At 50.4% G+C, this 17,929-nt stretch overlaps 2 protein-coding genes across 9 annotated transcripts in view; one reads left to right on the top strand and one right to left on the bottom strand.

Moving 5' to 3' along the window:
* The window catches only part of VAMP1 (vesicle associated membrane protein 1), a 112,724-nt gene that overhangs the window by 27,727 nt on the left and 67,068 nt on the right, over positions 1 to 17,929 (top strand). The gene's annotated exons all lie outside the window — the stretch shown is intronic.
* SCNN1A (sodium channel epithelial 1 subunit alpha) lies at positions 8,168 to 17,152 on the bottom strand. Its single transcript, XM_048819921.2, has 13 exons — positions 16,892 to 17,152; positions 15,936 to 16,333; positions 15,340 to 15,595; positions 14,101 to 14,288; positions 13,068 to 13,168; positions 12,453 to 12,616; positions 11,736 to 11,834; positions 11,453 to 11,570; positions 11,094 to 11,172; positions 10,583 to 10,640; positions 10,389 to 10,444; positions 9,172 to 9,247; positions 8,168 to 8,957 (listed from the first exon to the last, which is right to left on the bottom strand). Exons 1-13 carry the CDS (start codon positions 16,898 to 16,900, stop codon positions 8,631 to 8,633), a joined length of 1,929 nt encoding a protein of 642 aa, XP_048675878.1. The 5' UTR covers positions 16,901 to 17,152; the 3' UTR covers positions 8,168 to 8,630.

Below are 17,929 nucleotides of genomic sequence, written 5' to 3'. Positions count from 1 at the left end.
AAAGCCAGCAGGATCTTATTAAAGGGGAAAAGGCAAAATACCACATTTATTGTGAACACAGAAAGAATCATAGTCAGCAGTTAGTTATAGCTATAACATTCCATTCAATCTCATATTTATTCACACATTCATTCATACACACACACACACAGGTTCTGCAAGGTTGTTATCATAGTTACCAACCTTGGAGTTGCTCATGCCAAGCCACTGGCCAGGTGGTCTGGACATGAGGAGGGAGCAGGGCCTTATCTGATGCTCCTGGAAGTTGGTTTGCAGAATCAGACCCCAAAGTTCTCACTTTCTAGAGTCCATTTTTATAGGAATTTCTTCCTATGCTAGTCTATGGGAATTGTTTCATCATGCTGTTGTTGAATCAATCAGCCGATGGCACATTCTTGACGGCTCCGTGCTGCCAGATGTTATCCTGTTCTTTGGTTCTCCCATTCTTGAGGCTGTTGGGTGGATTCTGGTCTGCCCTCCACGGGATCCTCTGGTTATTTCCACTTGACACCTTCTTCAGCCGATGGACACTGGATTCTTAGGCTGGCAGCTCCCTGATCATTCAGTTATTATCCACACCAAGCATCCATCCACATACATCCTCTATCTCTATTTTAATCACAATTGTTAACAAAGCGAGATGAATACAACAAAAGGCTGGGGAGTCTCTGGGTGCTGTTTCTATTGTTACAGAGTATTGCTTTGAGTCTCTCTGTGTGTGAGTAGTTGTTGTTACAAAGAATTGCTTTGAGAACAGACTCTGTCTTAGAATGTGCTAACACAATTAGCAGCTTGCAAGTTTCACACACAGAGGGAGAGAAACAGTACCAAAAACCAAGAGACCTCTTAATTAGTAATACCTTGGAATTTAAACTATGGGGAATCAAACTCATTTGTGATTTTAATACAGAACTTCTTTAATATGATCCAACACTGCCATAAGGGCCCAGAGACCATAGACTAAGCTGTGCACGGCTTCTGCATGCAGGGCTCGAGGGGTATAAGCACTTGGCTGTTAGGTGTAGCGTCCCAACCGGGCTAACAGGCCAAACTCTAATTCCCCTGACATTAGGCAGCGGTCTGACGACTTAGTGAGGCGGTGTGGCCTCCCTCCGACCCAGAGCGGCAGGGACAACAGTGCCACCACTACAGTAGTTTATTTACAATGTTTTTATCCCTCCACCAATACATATCAGCGTCTCCATGCCTTCACACACTGTATCTCAACTTTCAAAGCTCTTCTTTAAAATAGGGGGGAGGGTAAGGTGTCACTATTGAGAGGACACCCTTTGTCACGCTTGCCTAACCTTCTGTTTCTCAAACACTCCTTGTTGGCTCATCTCCTGTTTGTCACAAAGTGTTAAATTGTCTCATCCCACACAAAGAGGAGGAATTTTGATCTAGAAAATTAAATAAGATGCTTCAGACTGTGCTAAGTAGTTGCTGCTCTTAACAATTTCAAAATAATAAAATACAAACAAATTAGAATTGTTCAGATATTATGTCATAATCTGATAAGACTCAACGTGATAGGACACCTCATACTATGTACTGCTACTAGTGACACTCAAACTGATCCTCAGCTCCTACCACCATGAGGTAAGCAGGAGAGGATTGTTATCCTTACTTGACAGAGGGAGAAACTAAGGCTGAGAAAGGTGAAGTGACTTGTCTTAAGTCACACAGCCAGTCAGTCACAAACCAACATCAAGACATGCCTATTTATTGTTGGGAGTAGCTCCCTATTGCTACTTTTACTTAATCATTGGGTACCCACTTCAGTAATACTACAGCACACATTAAGACAATGCTGTGGGCCATAATCCATGTGCCTAGAGTTTGTGTCCATTTGCTTTTGCTTCAGTCTGTCACCCTCTCTATCCCTAGAGCAGGTTGAGTGGATTTTTTTATGCTAGAGGTGGTTGGCAATGTTTCAGTGAAATGATTTTTTTTGTCAGAAAATGCCAGTTTATTGAGACCAAAACTTTTTGTGTGAACATAGCCGTTTTGACAGAACTTTCATAAGGAAGGCAGTTCTTTGAGTGCTTGCTCACGTCGATTCCATGCAGGTGTGCGCGCGCTGCGTGCACAGTTGTCAGAAGTTTATTTCCCCTACCGGTACCCATCTCCTCGGGTGTGGAGCCCCTGGGAGTCATGCCTTCATGGCAGTGTATATAGATCCCTGCCAACCCACCACCTCTTCCTTCTTACCGCCAGTGACAGTCATTGGAGCAGCTCTCTTCTCTTGTTTTGGCAAGCAATCCCCTAGTGGATTTTCCCTTGTATCTGTAAATAAACTTCAATAAAGTTTTCATTAGTCCATAGTTAGTTAAGATAAGTTTTAGTTGGGGGTTTCCCCCCATCACCACGTTCTCCCCCTCCCAGGGACCAGGGCATGCCTTGGTCTCAGGGATTCAAACCGTGCGGGTCCTGTCTGAAGCCTATGCCAAAGGGAGACCCACATGACTCCTGTCTGAAGTGTTTGGGGGAAGCCCATCAGACTGAGAAGTGCAAAATCTTCAAAGACTTTCATCCAAGGACTACGAAGGAGAGGGACTTTAGGCTAAAATTGCTCCTCATGGAGGTAGTCTTTTGTCCCCAGCCAGCACTTCGGTGTGGAGCACACCAGCCTCCATAAGAGAGGCTGTGGCGCCGATAAAGCACTCAGACTCCAGAGACCATTGGCAGCACCACTCCCCAGCACCAAAGACCTCCTCTGGTGTGAGTGCCCGGCACCACTCCCATTCACCAGTGCTGCACAAGAAGAAGACTGACAGAGGTCACTCTCCCACTGGAGCAGCAGAGCAAGGAGGCACTGAGAGACCCTGCTCTAGCTCCTACTCAGCTGGCACCATCAACTCCAGTCTCACAGGGAGGTCCATCGAGTCCAGTTCTTGTGGAGTCCCCAGTGTGGGAGTGTCCAGTGGAGGAGTTGGACCTTCCCTCCACTCTGGATCCTTTTGAGGTGGCCAGGGACCTTAGAGCAATGGCAGAACAACTGGCGCCACAAAGAGGCACCATGCCTTCTAAGGGCAAGCCGGCGATGATGCGGCTCCACTCCCCCACGCCATCTCGCTCCTCTGTCGCTGAGGTCTGACTCAGAGGTGTACGTGTCTAGGCGGAGCTGGCACTGCTCTTGGCACCATTCCCGGCACAGCTCCAAACAGGAGGGGCAGCCATTGCCTATGGTGCCATGGCCACTCCAGTGGCAGGCACTGGCTCAGTGGCCCTTCTGGACCCCACGGGCCTACCACCAAGCCCAAGGGCTAGGGTCCAGATAGTTGTAAGATGTGTCCAAGGCATGGGCCCCTCCATCATGATCTGTAGCCAGGAACCTCCTCGAGGCCACGAGATAGACACCGAGGCCACAGCAGGAACTGTCACCGGGGCCAGCACGGGGCCAGAAGCCGGCATCACTCCCAGCACTGCACAAGACGCATTGGCGCAGGGGAATCTCCATGAGCCGGAGGGACAGGAGGACCCAGTACCCCACGGGCATCCTTCTTATCCTCCCCTAATGAGGCAGGGGCAGGCACATCTACCACACTGCCAACCTTGAACAACAGAGCCCATCAGGAGTTACTCAGAAGTGTGGCTCAGAATTTGGGCATGCAGGCGGAGGAGACTGAACCCATGGTCGACGTTCTGGTGCCTGAAGGTCCCTCGAGGGTAGATTTGCTCCTCATTAAGACCCTCCAGAACACTACTAAAGCATTGTGGCAAACACCCGCCTCTCTTTCCTCCATGACCAAATAGGTGGAGAGGAAGTATTTTGTGCCTTCAAAAGGGTATGAGTGCCTTTTCATTCACCCTCAGCCGGCCACATTGGTTGTGGCAGCTGCCAATGAAAAGGAAAGGCAAGGGCAACTGGGACCCACTCCCAAGTCCAAGGAGGCGAAGAAACTGGATCTCTTCAGTAGGAAGGTGTATTCAACCAGGGTGGGGGTCCAGCTTTGCATCACCAACCAACAGGCAGGCCTCGGCCGCTACAACTTTAACTCCTGGAACACATCCAAATTCAAGGAGTTGCTTCTGGCTCACTCTCATTCAGAGTTTGCTGCCATTCTTGAGCAAGGCAAGGTCATTGCAAGGACCTCCTGACAGGCCTCCCTGGATTCTGCAGCTCCATCCCCTTTCAGGCTTGGCTAGCCTCCGTATGCAGGCTGAACCGAGACCACCTAGACAAGTTGGTCATACTCACTCCTCCAGTTATCGAGTCCCTGCTGTGGTGGCTTGACTTGCAAGTGGTGTGAGTGGGAGTGCCCTTCTCTGGGCCCCAACATTTGCTGTCTCTAGTAACGGATGCATCGGCAATGGGTTGGGGGATGCACCTAGGAAGACTCAGGACCTAAGGTCTGTGGTCCCAAGCAGAGCTTTCGCTGCACATCAACATCAGGGAACTACGTGCGGTTTGCCTTGCTTGCCAGACATTTCAAAAACATCTGAGTCCTACCAAATTCATGGCCATGAAAAACTCATCACGGACTGTGAAATGTGGTTTCCCCCCATGAAATCTGTATAGTATAGGATAAAGGCATACGAAAGACCAGATTTCATGGGGAAACCAGTGTTTCTGAAATTGGGGGTCCTGGCCGAAAAGGGAGTTGAAGCGGGGGGGTCACAGTATTATTTTAGGGAGGTTGCGGTATTGCCACCCTTACTTCTGCGCTGCCTTCACAGCTGGCTGGCCAGAGAGCAGTGGCTGTTGGCCGGGCACCCAGCTCTGAAGGCAGCACCCCGCCAGCAGCAGCGCAGAAGGGTGGCAATACCATACCATGCCACCCTTAGTTCTGTGCTGCCGCCAAAGGCGGCTCTGCTATCAGAGCTGGGCGCCCAGCCAGCAGCTGCCGCTCTCCAGCTCTGAAGGCAGCGCTGCCACCAGCAGCAGTGCAGAAGTAAGGGTAGCAGTACCGCGACCCACCCTCCCCGACTGTGAAATTGACCAAAATGGACCATGAATTTGGTAGGGCCCTATATATCAGTATTGACAGACAATACAACAGCAAAGTTCTTTATAGACAGACAGGATGGTGCTCGCTCTTCTCCCCGTGCCAGGAAGCCCTCAAGCCGTGGGACTTTTGCATTGCCCACTCGATACATCTGGCGGCATTGTACCTTCCAGGCTCTCAGAACAAACTGGACAATCATCTCAGCAGGTCCTTTCACAACCATGAGTGGCCCCTCTTCCCGGATGTCTTGATCAACATCTTCCAAAGGTGGGGATTTCCCCAGATAAACCTGTTCGCAACACGGCACAACAGGAAGTGTCAGCAGTTCTGTTCCTTCCTGAATCACAGCCTGGGCTCGTTCACAGACTCCTTTCCCCTCCCTTGGAAGGGGCACCTGCTGCATGCATTCCTGCCCTTTCCTCTTCTGTACAAGGTCATGCTGAAAGCCCAAAGAGAGGGAGCATCAGTGATCTTGATAGCACCGGCATGGCCATGACAGCACTGGTTCACCACACTTCTAGACGTGTCGGTGGACATGCCTATAGCACTGCCCCTGGTCCCAGACTTGATAACGCAGGACCACGGCTGTCTCCAGCATCCCAGTCTAGAGTTTCTCCACCTCACAGCATGGAAACTCCATGGCTAAACCCTTTGGAGCTCACATGCTCAGAATCTGTTAGGGAGGTTCTCCATGGCAGCCAGAAACCATCCACTCAAGCCACTTATTTGGCTAAGTGAAAGAGGTTCTTGATTTGGTCACTGCAAAAGGACACTCCATGCCATTACAGTCATAGATTCCCTTTATCCTGGACTATTTACTGCACCTGAAACAGCAAGGCCTGGCGGTGTCATCAATAAAGGTGCACCTGGCCGCCATCTCAGCTTTCCATCCAGGTTCTGCGCGCTAGTCAGGATTCGCTAACCCCATGGTTGGCGACTTCCTCAAGGGACTAGATAGACTGTACCCTCAAGTTAGACAGCCAATCCCCCTCTCCCCCCCCCCCCCATTGGGATCTCAACCTGATGCTCTCAAGGCTGATGGACCCTCCTTTTGAGCCCCTAGCAACATACTCTCTCCTCTGCCTTTCCTGGAAAGCGGTGTTCCTCATGGCTATAACATCAGCCAGGAGTGTATCTGAGCTTAAGGCCTTGACATCTGAGCCCTCTTATACTGTTTTTTTTTATAAGGACACAGTACAGTTGCGGCCACACCTGGCTTTCCTCCCAAAGGTCGTTCGCAATTCCACGTGAATCAGGACATATTTCTTCCAGTGTTCTTCCCTAAGCCGCGTTCTGGTAACCGGGAACGGATGCTCCGCTCCCTGGATGTCAGACAAGCGTTAGCTTTTACATTGAGCAGACAAAGCTGTTTTGAAAATCAACACAGCTCTTCATTGCAATTGCTGTGTGAATGAGGGGGTTTCCGGTGTCATCCCAAAGGACCTCTTCATGGATCACGGCCTGTATCAGGAGGTGCTACGACCTAGCAAAGATACCTGCCTCAGCACTAACAGTGCACTCCAGAAGAGTGGAGGCTTCCTTAAGAGTGTTCCTGGCACAGATCCCCATTCAAGACATTTGCAGGGCAGTGACGTGGTCATTGATACACACCTTTACATCGCACTATGCCATTACTCTGCAGGCTAGAGACAAAGCCACATTTGGCAGGGCGGTGCTGCAGTCTGCAACTCAGTGAACTCTGACCCCTCCTCCTTGGGACTGCTTGGGAGTCACCTACTTGGAATCAATATGAGCAAGCACTCGAAGAAAACACTGTTACCTACCTCTTGTAACTGTTGTTCTTCGAGATGTGTTGCTCAAATCCATTCCAATACCCGCCCTTCTACCCCTCTGTCAGAGCACTGTGGCAAGAAGGAACTGAAGAGGCGGTGGGTCAGCAGGGACCTATATACACCGCCATGAAGGCACGACTCCAGGGGGCTCCACAGCCGACTCGATGGGTACCGCTAGGGGAAAAACCTTTCGATGACTATGCACGTGGCACATGGACACCTACTTGGAATGGACATGGGCAACACATCTCAAAGAATAAGAGTTATGAGAGGTAGGTAATCTTTTTTTTTTTTTTTTTTCCTCAGGGCCAGGATGAAAGAGAACAAGCCACCCCAAAATAGCCAATAGCCCAGGCTAGAGACAATCTGTCTCTGGCCCCATGAATATTTAATCATTTATACCAGGTAGAACAGCTCCAACAGCAGACTGTGAGCAAAAGAGACTGTAACCTGGTGGTTAGGGCTGGGCTCTAAATCAGGCCCAGTAGGGACTTGAAGCTGGGTCTCACATTCCATGGAAGTGCTCTAACCTCTGGGCAATTGGCTATTCTGGGCAGTTTGCTTTCTCTTGTGTTTTGGGTTTTAAATTTTTTTTTTAATTCCAAAGGTCTCACTTTTGTTCTGAACGGGCATGAAAACAAATTTAGAAATCTTGACATTTTTCACAAAGCAGGTAACAGAGGCAGCCCTACCCCCATGCAGTGGGTATTCTGTGGTTGAACAGATAAGGGATGGGTGGATCAGAGCTGTGGCGGACCTGCACAGTTCTGATTCTGTGCTGCTGCTGCAGCAGCTCAGAGGGGCCACTGAAGCAATGTCACAGTTTAGGGCAGCTCTGCAGGCTCTGCATCAGTGAGGCTACTTTGGCCCCCACAGCTCCTGATTATGGAAGATATAAGCCAGTTGAGACGAATTTAGCCCTGCGTGTTCAGAAATGAGCTGGGAGGCTGGAGAGTTAGAGTGAGGCATGTGTTATGTTGCAAAGAAGAGTCTTTGTATTGGCCTAAGAATCATAGAATATCAGGGTTGGAAGGGTCCTCAGGAGGTCATCTAGTCCAACCCCCTGCTCAAAGCAGGACCAAGGCCCAATTTTTGCCCCCGATCCCTAAATGGCCCCCTCAAGGATTGAACTCACAACCCTGGGTTTAGCAGGCCAATGCTCAAACCACTGAGCTATCCCTCCCCCCAGGAGTTGCAGGTAGCCTGTGGAAATCTTGAGAATATTCCAGACCTCATACCAGGATTAGGATCCATGCAAGAACCCCCCACCCCCCAAGCAACCCAGAGTTGGGAAGCAGTATCTAGTCTCCTACACAGGGTGAGACATTTGTGCACACTAGTACCCCCTTGGGTTCTATACACCTCAGCCCTGTCCGCTGTCAGGCATACACAGAAGAGCCTAATTTTTCCTGGTCACACACCAAAGCCTTTTTCATTAGTTTTTATTCTCAAACAGTTACAGACCAGAGTGGCCACGTTCTTGGGTGCAGAGAAGTGTGTGTGTATATGTGGAAGGGGGCCGAGACAATATCCCCCACATATGCTGTCTCTTCCTATCAGTGGTGACTCTACAGCAAATGTGGCTAAGGGCATTGTCATCTGTATTGTGGGGGAGGACTGCAGGGTTTACCAACAGCAGGGAATATAAACGAACATCCCCCTCACCCCCCAACACTGCAGTCACCTGCCTCCCGATGGAGTGTCATGATTGAGGTGATGGAAGCTCTGCATCAGCATGATAGAAATGCAGCTGAGCTGCGAGTGCTGTAGCACCAAACAGGAAATCAGTCCCTGCTCCAAACTGCTGCATGTCTTCAGACCCAACTATATAATCTGTGGTGTGGGACATGAAACTCCTCCACCTCAGTGTGCTACCCCACCACAATCGTCACTCCAGTCCAATCTCGGCATCCCTGTCCCGCCCATGCAGTTCCAGGCTGTTGCTGGAGGACAGCGTAGTCACCACAGCCTCGACAGTGAAGCCATGTGGAGCACTGGGGCCAGAGGGCTCGGGCTGGAAGGCAGCGTTGTCGTGAGCACCTGGGGTTGGCACAGCGGAGGCCGGTAGCTGACAGGAGCGGAGCCACCGGAAGGAGAGAATGAAGGTGATGGCAATGAAATCCAAAATCAGCTCAGCGAGCTCCACCACAGAAAGAACAGAAGAACCAAACCAGAGACTCCACTGATTCCCCAGCTGGGAGAGTAGCGTCACCACCTGCAAGAGAGAGATGGGGGTAGTGAGAATTGTGTCTGCATGGGGATGCTTGTATTCCCACTTGCTGCCATGATCACCCACTGAAAGCATCCACAGCTGGGGCTTTATTCCCATCTCCAGTCCTGCCACAGGCGGAGAAATGCAGAAGTCAGGGATGTTCCTGGAAGGCAGAGGATCATAAGGGGGAGGGGCAGCTGGAAGATGCGGTATATACCGTGAAAGCAGGAGACTCCCCATTGGTTTTATACTTCCATTCCTCAAAAAATATGTTCACTTTGGCCACTCCATTCCTGTTAATAAGAGAAAGAGATGAGTGACTCTAATCCTTCAACCCCTGTATTGGAGCGTACGCTCCTTATCCTGCACGTATGCCAAACCTGCAGTTCCCCCATCTGGCAGCCCACTTAACACTCAAACCTGCAGTCTGCCCAAAATCCAGCGCAGCTGGCCATACCTACAGCTTTCCTCTGAGATTCCTGTGTGATATCCCAGATTTAGGATCCCTCAAACCTATGACACCCACAAACTCCCACCCAACCCCCAAGCTTTTATCACTCCCACACACTTCAGTGCAGGGGCGTGTGCAGGAATTTAAATTTGACCCCTTTTGGGGGGGGCACAGAAGCTCACTCTCCCCAGCCCCAGGAGTAGCTCACTGCCCCCCTTCCCTATCTCTGGGGCTGCGACATGGAGAGAGAACTCCTTCCCCTACCCCTGGGGCTGTGGCTCTCTCCCTGCGAGGGGAGTTCTGTGTCCCTTGGTGATTATTAGGGGGCCCTGTGCCCCTGCTTGACCCCTACCCCTTGCGCACGCTCCTTCTTTGGTACAACAGCTCCAAACTTACTACTGCACCAGACTCACGTCATCTCCCAAACTTTTAGAATACCTCCACATTTTCAGTTTGATTCCCCAAATTCACAATCCCAGCCCAAGGCTTCACCTCATTACATCAGTCCCTTGTCCAGGGATCCTCCCAATTGTTCTGTCAATCTCTAGACCTGGCCCCCTAAACTATTCCCCAAATCTCAAATTACCACTGGATCAAGTCCATTGGTCTGGTTCCAGGCCCCTGACAACACTCCTACCCCATTACTAGGCAAGACTGTGGGCCTGGTCCCAGGCTCCTGAAACCTTTTGTCTTCCCCCTCACTAGGTCTGACTCTAGGTCTAGCCGTAGGCCCCCAAATTTCCACCTATCTCCATGACCGGGTAAGTCAGGCTCTCCTGTCTCCCCATCACTGGGTCATTCTTCCTGTCTGGCCCTGCACTCCTAGACCCCTGCTTCTCTCCCTACCTGATTTGATCTCTGTGCTTGGTCCCAGGCCCCTGATCACCCCCATTCCTCCATTTCTACCCATCATTGGTTCATCTGGGCGCAGGCCTCAACCCCCTGACCCCACTATCACTGGGTCCCATCTCTGGAGCTCTCACCTCTTGGATGTGATATTGTACTTATTCTGTCGGGACAGCATATGAAACACCCAATCCTGAAAGAAAAGCACAAAAAGCATTATAGATATACACCACTCTGTGATTCCAGCCTCCCCTTGTTGAGGGTTAATAAATGGTGGGACAGGTCTGCAGCCTGGGTCTGGTGGGATTACCACAGGAACCAATATCCTTACCTCGGAAACAGAGGAAGGCCAGGGGGAGTGTCCAGCTGACAGCTGATATTCAGTCACCCTGGAGGAAGACAGATCTATTCTTAACAGGAAGGACTATTGGATCCACAAAGTCCAGTCTCAGCACAGCAACCTCAACAACAGGGAACTTTCTCCAGATCTAGCACTTCTGCCCTACTCCTTACAGGGCTGCCTCCTGAATGTAGCCAGACTGCAGTATCCAGGAGCTCTCCCCCCAGCCAGCATTTTTGCCCTACTAACTTTGCTTCCCGCTGGGAGAGACCAGATTGAAGTCTCTGTGTGGATGTTTAGTTGATCAAACACTATTTGCCCCACATAATTGAATACTTGGTTTGGCAAATCAAATTCTCAGCCATTCAGTCAGCTCTCGGGATGAGACACACATAGGACTGGAAGTGATCTACTAGGTCAAGTCCAGTCCCCTGAGATCTCAGACAACAATGCCATATAATGGTGTTCATAAAACCCTAGTTTTTATCCTGCTGAGACTTACTCGCAAGGTTTCCGACATTTGCTGAAACAGCCCAGAATGTTGGATTTGAATTCGACCTGGAGTTTGTAATAACAGTGACCTGAGTAGGGGAGAGAGAAAAGCAAAGTGAGCTCACCCTATGTGTACAGGGAAGAGCATCTCTGGGGAATGTACATGGGTGTTGCAGGCCCAGAATAAGGTAGCTTCCTTGGAGGGGCTGAGAGCTCCAAAGAAGGAATCCTTTGGAGGACTTAAACAGGAGAGTTGGGGAGCTAATAACAGGGGATAATGGGAGTCTCAGTGTTCGGGGTTTGGAATGGGTAGGTTCAGGACGGCTTGGGGATTCATTATGTAATTCCTTCTGCGCCATCAGCACTTACCCCATGCTATATGTTTAGTGTAGTCACAATACTCCGCTCCAGAGGGTAAGGGATAGAAGTAATATGCACAGCCGCAGCGTTCTACCATACTGATCTGGAAACAGGAACGAATGCAGACCTGGGAGGCATGAGAGAAGGGGAGAGCTCAGCAAGGGAATCCTCACATCCCAGCATAACCAGGCCCAGAAAAAAGATGAGATCCACTCATGGCAGGGAATGGCTGAGATTGTTTCCCAAGGAGGGCGGGGACAGGTCTGGGATAGGACCAGTGGTGACGGATTACCTGCTCAGTGTAATGGGATGGGTACAGGTTCTGCACCTGCACATCACTGCCATCTTCAGTGCAGTCACTATAGCTGCCCCCAAGACGCATTGTCGTCTCCTGACAACAAACAGCAGTTTGTCAATCTTAAGAGTCAGAGAATTTAAGGCCAGACAGGACCACCAGATCACCCAGTCTGACTGCCTGCATGTGACAGGCCACTAACGCCCCCCAGCACCCACACACTAAGCCCAACACCTGAAATTGTACCAAGGTATTACAGCCCTCAGGAGAATGAGCTATTATGTGCCTCAGGCAGATAGCTGGGACTGAGGTGCACCAATGCCCGAAGCCCTACAATGGCAGGGAATTGATGAAGGGACACATACCTATGCTCCTGGTGCCTCCCCTTTCTGCCTGCTGCCCTGTAGTGCCATCCACCCGCAATCAATAACAGATACAATGGTAATAACCTCCCACTCCTCACTCCCATCTCATGCCACCAACTCCTCCTTGCTATCCCCCTTTTCCAGCCCTTTCCTGATTAGTAATAGCTTCCAAGGTAATGTCCTCCCCCTCAGTCCCTCCCTCTAGGGTTAACTTTTCTGCTCCCCACATCCTAGTTCCACGGCAACCCTTCTGCTCCCTACTGACCAACCTTGTGCTGACGCAAGTCTTCATGCAGGTGCACAGTGAAGCCCATGCCACCTCTTCCCTCATTCTACCTCCCCCTCATACCTTTCTCATGCTGATGGAGGTCTCCATACCCGGACGCACATTGAAGCCCCCATCGTCCATGAAGGCTGGTTCATTCTGCTCATGAACCATCACCCGGGCTCCTGTCACTGTGGATAGCAGTGGGATATAGTCGTTCTGCTCTGTGCGCACTAGCAGAGAGAGGCCTGTAGAGATTTCAGAGAGTGAGGAGGGATCAGGGCCAGTCACTGGGGTGGGAGGACAGTAGAGAGATCACAACTGGGCTAGTGGGGAAGGAGGCAGAGAGTAGGGGCATCACAGCTGAGCCAGAAAAGAAAAGGGGATCAGGGCTGGGCCTGAGTTGAGTAGAATGTAAGGGGGTCAGGCCTGGGGGGAGGCAAAGAGTTGAGAATCAGGGCTGGAGGTGGCAGAGAACTGGATTGCAAAGCCAGGCCTGGAGAAAGCAGAATCTGGGGAGGCCTGAACTTTTGGCACTCCAAACTCACATGTGTCATGTTGGGGGATGCAATCCACCATCACACAGGGGAATAAGCAGAGCAGGATCTTGGTGCTCACAGTTCTCTCCCACCCCCAAAATCCTCATATTCTAGATATACACCTGAATGGGTTCTCCCCACCTGCTACAGGGACCCTCACCATTATTGATCCCAGGCAGGGATGATGTCCACAGGCTGCTATTGCCATCATTGAATGTGTAGCAGTTCCCATAAATAGGGTGATGGAAATGGGTGTAATTCCTGGGAGAGAAATGGAAATTTTCAGATTAGGGCATCCAGGCATGTGGGGCAAAATCCCCAAGAGATGATGAGGGACAGGGTATTCTAAAAGGAACCAGTCTTTGTACCACCCTATGGAGAGGAACTGAGAGCAATACAGAAGAGTAGTGTCTGTAGTATAAACAAGCCCTGAGAAATGGGTCAGAGCAAGGTTATTTAGCAAGGTGTTGAAAATGACTTCTGAAGCTGAAGAGCTGTTAGATTCCTCACGTTGCTAACTCTGGAGGACCAAAACAGGTGTTAGCAGCAGTGGGATATTTTTATAAAATCTCCTTAATATAGGCCTGGCTTTAAATTCTCCCGCCTCTTCTCCATCCTCTTGGATAAGATATTAATTTGATTGCCCCTTTGGGATCATTTGAATGTAAACTATAACACCGGGAACTGGCTTGTTTCTTACTATTCTTTCTACAGCAGCTGCCCCTCCTTCCTCTTCTTGTAAGGGTATGTGTCTGTGGGCTTTGGTACACACAAACATTGCACCACTTGTAATTACATCAGTATAGTTAAAGTGATACAACCCCGTACTGTGGACTCAGTTACACCAGTATAAAGATCCCTTTGTACAGTATAACTACACCCGCACTAGTGTATGCACCTGAATCACAATTTCAGTTTTTTGAAACAAAGGGAAAAGAGCACAGGAACTATCTCATGGCACTTAGGGGTCAGTGAACCTGAGGAGCCAAAACCCCAAGGGCAGGATCCAGAGCCAATCACTTGAGATTATGGGATTCAGGAGCCTCAGGAATTGAACAAGGGAGAATGCCCCAGGCTTGGGCCCTGGCAGTGGGTGTAACTGTTCTCCAGCAGTAGTGTCTTGGCTTCTCCTTGTACGCAGCAAGGAATGCAGACGTTGTTAAGATGGGGTATTGGAGCCTCTCAGCACTCACGCCTTGTCACATGGAACCTCATTGAAGCGGCAAGCATAGATGAAGTTCTCAAAATTGGACTCATCCAGGGCCTTTGTGTTAGGCATCCGTGCCAGAATGTTGATGTAGTGGAAACTGTACCACTCACGCACAGCATCTACACCTGATGAATACGTCTGATGAAAACAATCCTCATTGGTCTCGTTGCACTGCAAGAGAAACATCAGCCGTCTCAAGGAACACAAGTCCATGAGGAGGGATGAGGGGGTATACTTGACCTCCCCCCGCCCTCCCGAAAATGGACAGGAAATAAATTCAGATTATACTTGACAAGTGCAGCTAACAGACATAAGGGGAACCCCTCCCCCGTAACCCCAGATCCTCAATGGGAGGGAAACTCCTGGGCATGGGGAATGATCAAGAGACTGAGGAAGCAGCAAACCACAGTGAAGTTATTGCAATGAGCTGTGCAAAAAATGAGATTGTGGAGTATACACAGCAGCTTTCAATTCTGGAACAGGGAGTCCCTCTCTGTGGGTGTACTTACACCTGGGTATAAACTTAAAATTTAGATCAAACTAGCTACATCACTCAGATGTGAGAAAAATTCAAACCCTAAGTGCTGTAGTTAAATTCACCTAGCCCCGGTGTACACATGGCTAGGTTGAGGGAAGAATTCTTCTATTGATGTAGCTACTATCACTCGGGGAGAAAAACTACCTACTTTGACAGAAAAAACCCTTCCATCGATGTAGGAAGCATCTACACTACAGTCCTACAGCAGCACAGCTGCAGCTGTGCCATGGAGCGCCTGTAGTGTAGACATGCCCTAGCCTAGACTAGAGTTTTTGCTCCTGCTGGAACTCTAGTTAATTGATTGATGGTTGAGTATGCTCTAGAGCAGTGCTACTCAAAGTGGTGGTCCGCGGACCGGTGCCAGCCCACGAGCCATAGGCTGCCGGTCTGCGCGCACATAGGAAAAAAAAATTGCCGGCCCCCACATCAGATAGCTTGAGAAGCACTGCTCAGGAGAATGGATGGAGAAGGGGGACAGTCCTTCCCTAGATCCCTTAGGCAGAGGCTGGGACTTGAAAGGCTTTTTTCAGCTCTTAACAACTTTCATTAGTAGCAGCAACAACAACTTCACCAGATTTCCAGACAGTGGAGGGTGGAGCTGACACTGGTACGAGAGGATCTAATGAGAGATTAGGAGCTAGGCAAAGTCTGTAGAGTACAGGAGAGAGAGGGATCTATTCTCACCAGGATGAAGCCAATTTTCCAGTCACTTTTGTCCACTGGAGGACTGTTCCCCTTCAGGCTTGCTGGTTCATCACGCTTGTGTCTCCTCAGTGGGTGGCGCTGGACATGGTGGGACAGGCTCCTTGGGCTACGTTTCCGGGTGGACTGGGCTGCCCAGTTGCTTTGTACCAGAGACATGTTGTAGTTATACAGGTCCATTAGTGTCTGATGGGTGATACGATCCAGTTCATCCAGCTCCTTCTGGACAGCACTGTATCTGTGAGATGGAGAGAGTGGACTCCAGAGTTAGGACTTATCTCTATTGGGGAATTTCCCACTATAGCTATACTTACACTATAATACTTATTTGCCTATAGCTAGACAGGTATAAGTCCCCATGTGGGAATAAAAGTGACTTTATTCAGATATAATTACTCTGCTTCCAAACTGTAGTGGAATAGTTATTCCAGTATAGCTATGTAGGGAAATTTACCCATGTAAACAAGCCCTTAGTATCTCAATATCACCTGTAGGGGCACTGGGTATTTCTCCTGATCCAGTAGGAGTACAATACACAATATATATATACCTGTAGGCCCTGGGAGTTTGTCTCATACCTGTAGGGGTTGAGAGTGCACAGTGTGACAGCAGGGAAGGTCAGCTTGTCTGAGTTGAGGTTAAGGTTCAGGTTGACAGGGAAGCTGAAGTACTGCCTGTAGAGGATCCCAAATTGCCAGTACATTAGGCCAAAGGTGAGGAAGAAGAGCACAGACCAGAAGGCTGTCTTCATTTTGTTCCTCTTGGAGCAGACTAAACGGATGGCTCCATGGATGGTTGTGTTGTTACAGAAGAATTGGAAGAGTTCATGGTATGACTTGTGGAACTCAATGAGGCCCTGACACTCCTTCTCCAACTTCTCTGCCACTTCCTCCACCTTCTGCTGCTTCTCTGCTTCCTGTTCACATCTCCTCAGCCTCTCCCTCACTGGCACCTTCTTTGCCTTCACAGCTACAACCTATGACACAAAAAGCTTGGAATCAGGCAATATATAGATATCAGTTAAGTCTACCATGACCCACCTAACTCAGGAAGCCTTTGCCTGCTGGGACCCTTCAGCCCCTCCACATCCCATCGTCCTCCACATTCAAGCTGTTCCACACACACACCCCATCCTCTCCCACACCCTGTTCCCTCCACACACACACCCATTCTCCCCCATGCCCTGTCCCCTCCACACACACACACCCATTCTCCCCCATGCCCTCACCCCTCCCCCATGCCCTGGCCCGTCCACACACACCTGCTATCCTCCCTCACAATCCGGTCCCTCTACACACACACTATCCTCCCCCATGGCCAAGAGTCTCCACACACACACCCTATCCTCCCCCACACCTCAGCCCTTCCCTACACACTCCCCCATCTCTCCCCCGCCCCAGTCTCTCCGTACACACACCCAGACCCCCTCCCTCCTTTACCCCAGCATCCACTCTGTAGAAACCCCACTGCACCCTTCTTCAGAGGGTGGTGTTTAAAAGCAAGGTTAGAAGCAACTGAGTAGAAAGACACTAACTTGATGCATGTTAGCCTATGATGCTGTTTCCACTGAGCTATGTGGACTCCACTCTCCTTGGAAATGAGGGTCTCCCTTTGGTGTTGTCCCCCTGTGGGAGTTTCTCTCTCCTAAGCGAGATCTGTGCTTTGCTGTGCCCTGGTCTCAGACTTCCTGCTCTGCCTCCTGGCAGCTGCTTTGCCTTGGTGGTTAGGATTAGACTGGTTTCTTTCCAGCTCAATCTGGCAACCTGTCCTGCTCCTGCCCTCCCAGCCGCTCCCCGCCTCCGCAGCTCTGGGGGAAAAGAAAAGCCTCATTAACATCTCAATATCTCGGTTCCTAGAGAAAAGGGAGATGGGCCAGGGTAGGGGGAGAGCAAGGGGTGGAAAAGGGCAGGCTGAGAGGGTACACGCGAGGGGGCCGGGAGAGGAAGGGGGGACAAACAGACACTAGTAAAGCCCCAGGAGTGGCCCGTGTTGACTGAGGACCACTGTAGAAAAAATAATTTTGTGGCCTGGGGCTTTCACTGGGGGCTTGGGGCGGCAGCAGCTCTGATTAGCAAAGAGAGGATTCAGGTACACAAGTGTGCAGCCTCAGGGGCCTCTCTCTGCTGAAACAACAGGGTGGGGCTTTGAAATAGCTGAGCCGTTTTAAGTCAAGGACACAAGCACCCCACCCATCCTTCTGACTCCCTGGGCTGCAGTCTCAGAGCAAACCGGTACTGACACCCAAGAGCCAGCTGGCAACCTCGCTTGCACCTCCCCCACTCCCCGCAGAAGGGTGGAGGAAGAGGTAAGCAGTGCTGGCTGCTCCCAGGTAGGGCTGCAGACTGCTCCGAGAGCATTACATTATGTCCCTCCCCCCACCCCTTCTCCTGAGCTGGGAACACAATGTCCCAGCAAGAGGAGAAAGGTAGAAAAAAATGTTGGCAGCAGTGTCTCAAGGACATGGGGACAAGTCAAGGTAATGCATCAGTAACAGCAGCTACCTGAGTTGGGCACACTCTCCTGTACCCCACCAGGCTGGGCCAAGGCCTTGGCTCAGGGCAGGTACTGTAGG

Source organism: Caretta caretta, chromosome 1 (genome assembly GCF_965140235.1).
Source record: "Caretta caretta isolate rCarCar2 chromosome 1, rCarCar1.hap1, whole genome shotgun sequence".
NCBI lineage: Eukaryota > Metazoa > Chordata > Testudines > Cheloniidae > Caretta > Caretta caretta.
Note: the sequence above shows the minus strand (reverse complement) of the source record. Positions and strands in the feature narration are given on the sequence as shown.